Raw genomic sequence first — 12,920 nt, 5'->3', positions numbered from 1 at the left:
GTGATTAAATAATGAATAATGACATGAAACATACGTGATATTTCTCAGCAGTGCAAACGAAAATAATATCAAAATATTGATCATTGTCAAATGGGAAATCTCCTTCAAAATCTCTTTCTTCATCTCCCCAACCTCCTATGTTGGCATTCATTACTACAGTTCCGTCTGATGGTCGTGGGTTGAAGTGAAAGGCTATGCTTTCGTTTTCACAGTCACAGGAAAAATTTACATTAAACCTTTAAAAAAAACAAGGAATATAAAGCAAAATAATTCGAGAATAGTAGTTTTTATCATTGCAGACTTGAACTTTTAGATTTGTATATTGTTGTTATTGTCAGATCAGTGTTCTCATGACATTTGGTGTAAATACATATACATAATTATTGTAAAGAATGTTTTAAAATATGAAATAAAAATCGCAGAATATATAACGAGTTTGATTCGTCTACGGTAAACTCGAATTACCAAATGATATATTTTACTCGTCAGGCCGTTGATTTGCACATCGAGAGCATCAACATCATTATTCAATAAGTCACATTCTATAAAACAAATGGGATACAAATAAGCTGTACACAAGCCGTGAAATAATAGACAACATCAAGAGAGTCTTAACTATTGTCTACACTAATATAGCAATAATAAATTGATTGGCGCATCAGCTATATCGCGGCGACTTATCAATAATAAATTACTATCAAATATTTTACCCTTCAGAACCTCGAGTTGCACCTCGGAGACGGACAGCTTTGCCAATTTGCATTCTTCCAGGTATTTCTGCTCGGTACGGAGTGTCCTGTTTTAAAAGCAAAGGTAAACAATACATTTTTTATAAAACAAAATAAAATTTACAATGACTCATACAGTAGAATTGGTTTACATTGATTCTATCTTTGTATTTCAAAGAAATTTGAATTTACCATCTATTTGCAAGAATTTTATATTCTTGAACAATATTTTTCATTTCATTTTTTTTTTTTTTTTTTATTAAAATTTTTACCTGCCATTTGTTTGAAAAATCATACAACATTATTTTGGATTCCTTATATCTATGTACTTACATCCTTATCTTGGAAGGTGACATCGTAGTACTCTGCTCCATCTGACAACTCTAAAAACATTCCCTTGCTGGGATCTATCCTATGGCCATAGTTAATGAACGGTTTTCCTTGCACGTAAGTATGATAGCCATCTTCGGCAATCTCTATTCTAAGTAGAAATGATTTTCCCGCTCCAAATGGGAAATGTGGTTTGTCTCTTTCTTCTTCTCCCCATTCTCCCCCTGAAAATGTGTTTCTTACCACCACTTCATCTTCTTGTCGAGGATTAAAATGGAACAGTATGTCACCACCACCATCGGCTTCTCTCACATTGATGCAAAAACTGATAAACGAAGAAAATATTTATAATATCAAAAATATTATCTATCATGCGTTTCATGAAAAACTTAAATTAAAATGTTTGAATGCCCAGGCCTTAAAAAAGTCTCCATGCAGAGAAAATCTGTTAATAAAAAAAATTATTCAGTATACATGTAAATTGCAAACAATAAACTAGGTGGTGCTGCACCAGATGTGTTAATTTATATGAAAAAAAACAGGAAAATTTATTTGGTGTACGAAATTGATGTTTATTACATAAATTTTGTCTGAAAACATGAAAACATGCAAGAACATTATCTTCCCGTGCATCTCTAATTCGGAGTTGCAGTCATGAAAATATCGTAATCTAAAATTGCTTTATTGTAACAAACCAGGTAAACTATTTTTTAAAAAGTATTCTTACAGGTCTATTTTATTATTCAAGGAAAACCGCACACATTTATCTTGTAAGATATACTATGAATGGATAGCTCACGGCAATTCAATAAACCCCACCTAGGTATTTTAACAAAAGACATCATGTTGCGAAATGCGTAACTATATTACTTAATTTCAAATCCAATAAAAATTCAACTATTTCTTTGATGCAAACGTGGTCATGTGTTATTCTTTGCAGTAAACAAAAATCAGCAGGTTAATGTCCGCTTGTGATTTAGAACTATCCCCCCCTTTTTTAAGCGATACAGCGAATCATCAGTTGTTTATGTGAGCATTTGAAAGTATTAGACTGGAGACTATTTTGTCACGTGAGTAAATGAGACTGAGAAGAACTCAGACAACTCACTTAGGATTCTTATATATTGCTGGTACTCACACACAAAACTTTGTCTTAGATTCTTGGTTTCGTCAATGAAATACTCGCAGTAGTAACTTATATGATAAAGGTCTTGTCGTGATAAATAATTATATTTTTATGAACAGTTCTAACATTGTCAATGCAAAATTAATGTCCTTTGTGTGGTCTTTCGTTCACTATAACGCACTTTTCATCATGAAAGAGAAAAAGGGTTTCCAGGGAGAAATTTAAAAAAAACCGTTAGCCCGATAAAACCAGACAACACCATGACTAAAAAGAAAAAAGACGTAAGGACAAAAAACAAAACATGAGACATTTAAAATTAAAGACTGGTCATCATGAAACCTACAAAAACGGAAGGGTAACAAGTTGCTCTAATTTATAACCCAAGGACTAAATGTGGTTCAGTACTATGTTAACCTACAACTTTCGGGACTCAAGGCGAGTTTAGCTCGAATTATATTATATAGAGGCTTATTTTCCAAAACTGAATGTCTGCCACTAGAATTTTTATTTTTATTTTGTGCCGTTGGGTTGTTGTCTCATTGACGTACTGTAAATTCAGAAATTATTGCGAGGTTTTTATTATTGCGAATAATGCGACAGAGTTGTAAACGCAATAATTAAAACTCGCATTTTGTAATATCTTAACTGAATTAAGCATGACTTTTTCTCAAAATCGTAATAATTAAAATCGCATTTAATTTAAAATGACAAAATCGCAATAATAAATGAACGCAATAATTTCTGAATTTACAGTATGTTCTACATCACATTTTACTCTTCCTAAACTTTCCCCATTCTCTTAAAATTGAATCACTTACTAATCATGATTATGAGTAACTCTACCACGAAGCAGGATCTGTTTTCCAGGACGTAAACCCCCAGGGATTTGCAATGTTGATGGGGTTATCTACAAATGAAAAAAAAAAATAGAAATAAAACAGCGGAGTTGCATTTTGAACACGACATGCATATACTGTTTCAAAATTCTGACAGCTTTCTTGGTCATCGGCAGGTTTCCTTAATTACATTTGAATTGGCAGTTGGTTCATATAAGTCGGTCGCACTAGTTAAGTGGCAGTCATCGACTTGAAGTTGGTTATTGACATGTTGGTCTCTGTTTTATTTATTAGGCATATTAAATATTTGCACAGTTACCCGACATTTATTTTTTTAACCGCTTGTAGTTAGATTTCTGTCTCATTGGTGTATACCCAACGTCTTCATGTTATGAACTAATTTAAACCCATTTCTGATTTTTCTGAAATTTGAAATCCTAAAGTTTATTCAAATTAACTTTTATTCCTATCGAATATCTACGTAAACCTTCTAACATAAAAACATGGATTATCATAATATAAAAATTGAATGAGAAATATATTAGCAGTGCAAGTATAAAACTACCTATTCACAACGAGGAAGAAATATACGTTTGCAATAATGTTTTTCAACCAAAGGTGTACATAACGAATAGGCCTAGTAGTATAAACAAGCAAAATAAGATGAGACACGTAAACACTATTAACATTTTCTTGACCGTTGCCGTTGGTGGTCAAACTTGTTTCTATCATTAGAATAATTAAACCTAAGGCTGTATATATATATACATCTTGTTAAGTTGCCAATACCCTACACCGACTGAGATGATAACTATAGTCTGCGCTAATACAATTAATTGTATACTTACGATACGATTTATACTATAAGACATACTGCTGATTCTGTAAAAAATACAAATAGATAGTACATTTATGTATTTTAAACCTTTTATGTAAACACGTTTCTAAGGTATTTTTATTACATTAGCCGCGTGTAGGTAGAAGTGTACTTACCTCTTATGTGTTCGATCGAGCGTTGTTAACAAATCCACTCTTCGATTTAGTTGTCTGCTAACAGATGGCGCACCTCTATGTGATTCATCCCATTAATACTAGTAGCATGTAAACGTATTTTTTTGTATGTAATGCAGTTTAGTATCCTACACGGGTCATAACCTTGAAATATGTAGAAAGCCATTTATTATTACGCATTCATAGTACAATATGATGAATAAATATTACCACAAATAATAATATGTGAAATTCACTGTACTTTAAATTTTCTTTTTACCTAAATAAAACTTCCTTACTTTGCAAGCCACTAAACTTTTATACAACGCCGTAGTCAACGGGGGCATTAAGTGTTACCCTTGACCGTCTGTCTGTCCGTCTGTCTTTCCGTCCGTCCTTAAGTCGTCCCATTTTCGTTTCCGCAATCTTGTTTTAGTTTGCTTCGGCCAAATTTTATGAAACTAATACACAATGCTAAGATGCCAAGACTCGCAGAGAGTGTTCAAATTTGCCGGGACACTAACCTTTCTAGAGTTATGCGTTTTTATAGTTTGTGAAATTGTAATCTTTTCATGAATTTTCGCACTCTAAATTAAGTTACATCATTTTTGAGATATTTCAATGTAGATTTACGGGATAACAAGTTTTAGTGAGATATATAACAGCAAAAACAAAATATAACGAAAGTTCCCGGCCCGCCGGGCGGGTGACATTCAGATCTCAATAAAGGAGTTAGGTATCTTGTGTTACATTAAGGGAGTTCGCTTCCAGTTTCAAAATAATTAACTTTTCAAAACACTAGTTTATATTGATAGGGGACTAATAAAGAAATCCAAAGAGCAAAACAAAAATATACTGATTGCCAATGAGACAACTATCCACAAAAGACCAAAACGACACAGACATTAACAACTATAGGTCACCGTACGGCCTTCAACAATGAGCAAAGCCCATACCGCATAGTGAGCTATAAAAGGCCCCGATAAGACAATGTAAAACAATTCAAACGAGAAAACTAACGGCCTTATATTTATGTAATATTGTGCGGCAACATCGTAAGATCTGAAACTGACACATGCATTTAATCTCTTGTATTACCGGATAATAAAGTATGTGAATATAGTTGTCATTCTTGGAAATTTAAATGTGGGTTTCAAACGTCCAATGTAATTGCGATTTTTTTTTCAAATAGTGCGCCAGCAAGGAAAGTTTGTACTATGACGTCAGATGCAATGTTCTGAAGAAAGACAACTCTTTTCTTCAATGAACGAGAAAAAAACATGAAAATTACTCATAACTTTTTTGAAAGGTCGGTGACATACGCTTTTTATTGCTTTATTTTGAAGAGTACACATGGCACTTTCCTTCTTGAAATTATTATGAAGAAATCACTGGTAGATATTTTTTAATACTGGAAACGTTTTTCATTTTTACGTTTTATTTTTGGCGGGAATGAAATAAATCATATTTTTAAAGATCAAAACAATACGAGTCTAAAACTCTTGAACCTGTATTTGATAGATACAAATCTACTGTTTAACGTGAAACAAGAATTATGCTTGTAGGTTTGATATAAAGTATTTTTTGGAGAGTTTATATAACAAGCACATATTATGTTAAAAATTCGGGAAAACACGAAACTGAGGTTGCTAGAGCGACAAAACTAAGTCGGTGACCCCCAATTTTTTTCATCATATTTTGTTCCTCAAATTATGAAATACCTAATACCTTCACACAAAATTTTAAGGAAAAATCACTGGTAGAAATGAATAGGCTGTTTGGTCTTTGAGTTGATGTGAATGCAGTCACATGACTTCAATATATATTTCAATACTTTAGGCAGCAACCATTTGATTTTCGGGGGGGGGGGGGGGGGGGGGGGGGGGGGGCTATGGTTTTTTTTTGGAAAAAAAAGTTTGTTTCCAGTTTTTGGAGAAAAAAATAATTTGTTTTTGATTCTGAGAAAAAAAAAATGTTTGTTTCACCCTCAGCTGCCACTATATGTAATGCTAAAATTGAAAGAAAAAATTTGTTTTCGACTTGTCGCGAAAAAAAAAGTTTGCACAGAAAAAAAAAACATAGCCCCCCCCCCCCCCCCCCCCCCGAAAATCAAATGGTTGCTGCCTTATGGGTTGATTTAAAATACATCAATGTTACCTATTATGTCTGTTTTGTTCACTCATCGTTGTAAATATAATGGAATTTGATGCGACAGTCATACAAGTGAGAGGTTTAGCGTTATAAAACCAGGTTCAATCCACCGTTTTCTACACTTGAAAATACCTGTACCAAGTCAGAAATAATTTTATGACAGTTGTTTTCCATGTGTTTGATGTGTTTTATCATTGATTTTGCTATTTGATTAGGGAATTTCCGTTTTAATTTCCCTCGGAGTTCAGTATTTTTGTGATTTTACTTTTTTTCCCCATTAACAATCCGAACTTTTCTGATATGGTTCCATTAATATATCCCTTTGGATTAGAAATTAAAGAAACAACAAACACGGCTTCCTCTGTCTCATTTTTAGACTTATACCTCGACATACACAGTCATCCTAGTACCAGAATCTATGAAAAACAAGACGATTTTAATTTTGAAATTATCAATTTTCCCCACCTTAGTAGCAGTATACCAACTTCACCTGCATATGGGATATACATTTCCCAATTTATTCGATATTCAAGAGCTTGTAGTACCAACTCATACTTTGTAAAACGTCACCAGTGTCTAACCAGAAAGTTGATGACCGAGGGGTATGTCAAAGAACGTCTCGTAATTTTTCTAAAAAAAAACTTCACAAATAATACAGGATGGTCTTGGTGTATAGATTCTGCGTATCATCGTAATAATGTGTTATAATGTTCTTTTATTTTTCTTTGTTCTATCATTTATATTAATTTTACTATTTGGACTGTTTTTGGTGATATCTTTTTGATGTGGCTCGGTACTTATGCATCCATTCAATGTGTTTGTATTATCTTTCATTTTTGCTGGTGTGCTTTGTACGTGTGACTTTTTGTGTTTCTTTTGTACATATGACGCGTACATATGACGTGGCTCTGTACTTTTAAACAACCCGCCATTATGTAATTGTTCTATTATAATGTCATTATGTTATTGTTCTATTATAATTTTGAAATTACTTTGAACGACAAAATTATTTTATATCTCTACCTGTGTGTCGTTGACATTCTGACGTCAAACACGCGATTCTACACCATTGTTGATGTGAACCTAGTCATTCAGTCACAGGACTTCAAATAGTTCAATTCTTTATGGGTTGATTTAAAATACAAATCATAAGTAAGCGATGAATGTGGTTGATAAATGCTTTTTTGTGCTTCTTTGTTAAATATTTGTTTGTTTTTGTTCTGGTTGAGATTTTGACACGGTTTGACTGTACCCCTATTTTGACAATTTTACCTATTATGTCTGTTTTGTTCACGGATAGTTGTAAAAAACTATGTAAAAATACGACAGTTTCTTTGTCTCAGTTGTCTTTCCGTTTTGAATTTTCCTCGGAGTATAGTATTTTTGTGATTTTATTTTTTTTTGTATGCAAAATATTTTTGTATGTCTTGGGATTTACTGTATTTGTAATTCTCTACTTTCCAATTTAACCGAGTTAATAAAGTAAAAAAATTGGTATAGATCAAGTCTGATCATTCTATTATATCAGCTGCAGTACTTCAGAAACAGCTTATTGAATAATGTAATGTGTGAAGTATCAATTTAACTTCATTTCAGAATAGTACATATTGCAGCACATTTTCATCATTTATCATTATATACGAAAAAAAACAACTTTTATTTAACATTGTGAGTGCTATTTTTTGGAGCCAAATATATATACTAGTATACAAGTATATGATTACAACTCTCCAACTTAATTTGTTATATTGTTCTGTTGGGACATGTCCAACGTTAAAACTTGTGTTATATATCGTTCGTTTGTTTTCAAACATAGTAAAAGAAGGCAGAAATGTTATATCCTATACACAACTTTTGAAATGTTAGGTTACATTGTCAATCAATTAACAAGCAAACTTGCAAACAAATGACTTAAAATTACATAAATGTGGATGGAAGGGTTCAGTCTTTCCTAAAACGTTTTATGTGTCGGACAACCAACTTACTTCTAATAGTAGTCATTCCCAAACAAATAATTGTGCCTTTCATGTCCTTGTTAATACTACAACTAACACACACAAATTGCAGCAACGAAAAGTTTGGTAAAAAGGAATATGGATATAGACCATTTTGAGACAAAAAAAATTTGTCCATGAATTAGCATATAGAGTGGTGATACATATACAAATGATTAAGGATACACGTATGAAGTAAAACTTAAGGTAAAATATTCAGAAAAATGTGAAAATTGAAAAATTTGGTTGATTATATAGGGGTTTTGATTTGGTGATCTGGCACATATGATAGCCTATTGGGGTTTCTTTTATTTACATATTTTTGTTGACGACAAAGAGCTGAAATAAGCGTCTCTAAGCATAATATATCTGGAGATAATGTTGATAAAAGCTTTTATCGCGCTTTTATCGCCGTACAGATCAACCAATTCATGATGGGGTACATAACATTTACGGAGTGTCATTTTTGATTATTCCTCCTCGTAACTCTGCCGGAGCAGTATCTGTGCAAGGAGTACACTCCTGTATATGATGTCCGTATAGGGTGAACATGTACGAGCATTCTAAGTTTCTAAATGAATTCTGCATTATATGTGTACAAAAACAAGTCGACCAGAAGGGGTTCACAATAATTAACCTTTGAAATACCGACTGTCTGTTGAAATATTAATCCTCAAACTCAACACATATATTGTCCAGCTTTTTGATAATATCATCTTCAGGGTATTTTCTGATAGAACCAGTATGGTTATAAAAATAAGGATTATTATTACCCAAATAAAAAATGTATATCCGCGATTCACATTTTTATAGAAAAAGCTCTGTTTAATGAGACCATGAAGTCTATCTTTAATTAAGCAGGGACAATAGTAGTTTGAATCGAAAAATCGAGTCGAAGGTTTTAACGTCGATGCACCATTTCAGAGTGTGATGTAATTTAGCAGTAGATCCTTAGAAATTTTGAGAATTCACATCTGTTTGACACGACTATATATCTCATCACAATATTTTTGAAGGTCATGTGTAACTGTAGAAAGAATAGTTATAAGCTCTTTAGAAAGATGTTTAGTCGAACATCTTGATGATCCAGCTATAGATCGTTCTTTAACATATTCACAGTTTACTACTAAATCTAAAAAAAAACGTAACCCGAAGTTGTCAAATTAAACAATACGGTTCTGTAAATTGTTTACGTTTATGATCGTTCTTTTTAGTGTGAATTTTTTAGGCATGTTACAGATCAAACAGACACTTAATTAGAACAGAAACCGCGATTTCATAATAAAATGTTTCGCAAATCTACAACACTTCGCTTCCCTTTATATTGCCACGTGCCTAGTCAACGAAGACAAAATTGTCCATTTTATCCTTCCAAAGAACCTGAGACCATCCCCAGTTTTGGTCGAGTTCGTGTTGCTTGGGGGCCGCGGTGGCCGAGTGGCCTAAGTAGTTACTACTGTAATCACTAGCCAGTCAAACTGAGGTTGTGAATTCGAACCCTGCTTTTGCGGGTGCACTCGACTCCAATGTTATTTGACTAGGATAGTCAGATTTCCTATCGGAAGTCGGTGGATTTGTCCGGGCACTCCGGCTTCCTCCACCAAAAAAACTAGCCGCCACGAAATAGCCTAAATGTGGTGCTTAAAAGCGGCGTTAAAACACCAAATATCAATCAATCGTTTTGCTTAGTCTTTAGGGATTTTCGTCATTTCCGTTTTTTGTCCACGGAATTGTCAGTTTATTTTCGACTTATGAGTAAGAATATCACTTTGGTATCTTTAGCCGGAGCCCACTCTTTTAGCTATTTGAAAAGTTTGGCAAACTTATTAAAAAATGTGTCCCCGAGGGTACCACCAGCCCAGTAGTCAGCACTTCGGTTATGACATGAATATCAATGTTATGGTCATTTTTATAAATTTCGTGTTACAAAACTTTGAATTTTTCGAAAAACTAACGATTTCTTATCCCAGGAATAGATTACTTTAGCCGTATTTGGCACAACTTTTTGGAATTTTGGGTCCTCAATGCTCTTCAACTTTGTACTTGTTTAGCTTTATAACTATTTTGATCTGAGCGTCACTGATGAGTATTATGTAGACCAAATGCTTGTCTGGCGTATTAAATTATAATACTGGTACCGTTGATAACTATTTACACCACTGGGTCGATGCCACTGCTTGTTGGCGTTTCTTCCCTGGGGGTATCGCCACCCCAGTAGTCAGCACTTCAGTGTTGACATCAATATGAAGTTTATGGTAATTTTTATAAATTTCCTGTTACAAAACATTGAATTATCTAAAAACTAAGGATTTTCTTATCCCAGGGATAGATAACCTTAGCCGTATTTGGCACAACGATTTGTAATTTCTGGTTCTCAATGCTCTTCAACTTTGTACTTGTTTGGCTTTATAACTATTTTGATCTCAGCGTCACTGATGAGTCTAATGTAGACGAAACGCGCGTAAGGCGTATTAAAGTATAGTCCTGGTACCTTTGATAACTTTTTACACCACTGGGTCGATGCCACTGCTGGTGGACGTTTCGTCACCGATGGTATCACCAGCTCAGTAGTCAGCACTTCGGTGTTGACACGAATATCAATTTTATGGTCATTTTTATAAATTTCCTGTTATAAAACTTTGAATTTTACGAAAAATTAAGGATTTTCGTATCCCAAGAATAGGTTTACCTTAACCGTATATAGCACATCTTTTAGGAATTTTGTGTTCTTAATACTTTTCAACTCTGTACTTGTTTGGCTTTATAACTAATTTGATCTGAGCTTCACTGATGAGTCTTATGTAGACGACACGCGCGTCTTGCGTATTAAATTATAATCCTGGCACCTTTGATAACTATTTACACCACTGGGTCGATGTCACTGCTGGTGGACGTTTCGTCCCCGAGGGTATCAACAGCCCAGTAATCAGCATTTTGTTGTTGACATCAATATCAATTTTATAAATTTCCTGTTACAAAACTTTGAATTTTTCGAAAAACTAAGGATTTGCTTATCCCAGGAATGCGCGTCTGCCTATTAAATTGTAATCCTGATACCTTTGATTGACTATTTCTTGCATTATTTTGTGTTCACATAAGCAAATATTTAGTGTATTAATTTTTCATTCTCGGAAGAAAAAAAGAACCAACAAAACAACCTGGTAGACTGGTATTAAAACATATTCTGACACTTTTCAAAGATATCTGTATAAAAGTATAAGACATGTTAAGGTTTACACTTTTATTTTTATTATCTCAATGCCATGTTTAATATTTTTGATTATAGTTTTTGCTGATTCTTTCATAGATGAAACTCGCGTCCAACGTACTTAACTTCTAATAAGCCTTATTTCATCTGATGAGTTTTTTAAAATATCGAAATGAATATTTATAAAACAGAAATTGATCTTTTTTGTAATATTATAGGATTAAAAGAGCATGACATTTTAAGTAATTTAAAACATACTACAATCAACATGTCTAGAATTAAGATATCAACCCTCTTCTCGGCATTCATATAAACTATAAAATGAAGCAATCGATTCTGTAATCAAATCAGCAGGCCCAATAGTATTTCCCTACAGTGTGTAAAGATATATTTTGTTGGTTGTCAATAGAAATGTAAAAGAAAGTGTAAGCTGTTTTTGTATGTAAGGCTATGACAATTAGATAATAGATTAATAATTTTTTTTAGATAAAGTTTTTATTCAATAATAAACAGCAACAAAGCAATATAAGTAAATAGAAATCACAATTATGATAAGTTATCATTCTAGCAATACAGTATGTGTCCATTTCTTTTTAAACTTTGAATTGTAAACATATTTTTGAAAAGTTCTATGTGATCTCCATTTTTTTTTTAAATCAGCAATTATTGCAATACATTTATTACATCCAGACATTTTTCTCACAATATTCAATAAAGCAAGTTAATGGCACTCACAATATTCAATAAAGTAAGTTAATGGCACGGCTATAAAAATCCCAAATATTTGACATTTTTAAAAGGCATTAACAAGCCTTGGAAATGAAAATCACTTGGAAACGATACAAAAATTTATACATCTAGTTTTTATATATCAATTTGTTCATTATAAAAAGCTGCCTAAGCAAATACTTCTTCCTTCTATACTTTGTTTTAACAGACAGGTACTGATTCTATTATTCACTAGTTTGTTTCTATATATCACAGATTTATAATGTATAAGCTGATTGTCTTTGCAGTATATGGCAATGATATTCTCGTATGGTGTTTATAATGCCAAGTTTCTGAAAAAAATATGAAATATGACCTTAGAAAACAATCAACAACCTTAGTAGTTTATCACAAGAAACGATATACCAACAATCTATAATTATTAGATGGGGAAATTCAATGACCTAAGTAGTTAAAAAAATATATAATTCAACAACCTGTGAAGGTAATCATAACAAAGAACAATTCAACGTCCTTTGTAGTTAATCATTAGAAAGGATAAGTCAAGCAATTTGTCTTGTGCTTCACTGTACAAGGAAATATTGACATCAAACCAATTTCTATTTACGTTAGATTTAGGTTACAGACAATAGTAAATGAATTTAATATGTAACAATTATGTTGACAGTGAAAATCGGTCATAGAACGTATCTGTCTTGTTTTCGATGTGTTTTATCTTTAGATATCAGAATAGTCTTCCAATCTAAAAAAAATACTGGTAAATAAAATTAACACTCAATAATAATCAAAATCAAGATGAAACCTTTTTGGAATTTCGGTTATAAATGC

At 32.7% G+C, this 12,920-nt stretch overlaps 1 protein-coding gene across 1 annotated transcript in view; it reads right to left on the bottom strand.

Moving 5' to 3' along the window:
* The window catches only part of LOC139515119 (uncharacterized), a 40,990-nt gene that overhangs the window by 8,311 nt on the left and 19,759 nt on the right, over positions 1 to 12,920 (bottom strand). The window contains exons 14-19 of the mRNA XM_071304680.1: positions 4,014 to 4,105; positions 3,869 to 3,902; positions 3,003 to 3,091; positions 1,062 to 1,383; positions 711 to 796; positions 35 to 236 (exon numbers count right to left, since the gene is read on the bottom strand). Coding sequence (XP_071160781.1) covers positions 35 to 236; positions 711 to 796; positions 1,062 to 1,383; positions 3,003 to 3,091; positions 3,869 to 3,902; positions 4,014 to 4,105 — 825 coding nt within the window. The remainder of the gene's footprint in view (positions 1 to 34; positions 237 to 710; positions 797 to 1,061; positions 1,384 to 3,002; positions 3,092 to 3,868; positions 3,903 to 4,013; positions 4,106 to 12,920) is intronic.

Source organism: Mytilus edulis, chromosome 3 (assembly GCF_963676685.1).
Source record: "Mytilus edulis chromosome 3, xbMytEdul2.2, whole genome shotgun sequence".
In the NCBI taxonomy this organism is placed as follows: Eukaryota; Metazoa; Mollusca; class Bivalvia; order Mytilida; family Mytilidae; genus Mytilus; species Mytilus edulis.
Note: the sequence above shows the minus strand (reverse complement) of the source record. Positions and strands in the feature narration are given on the sequence as shown.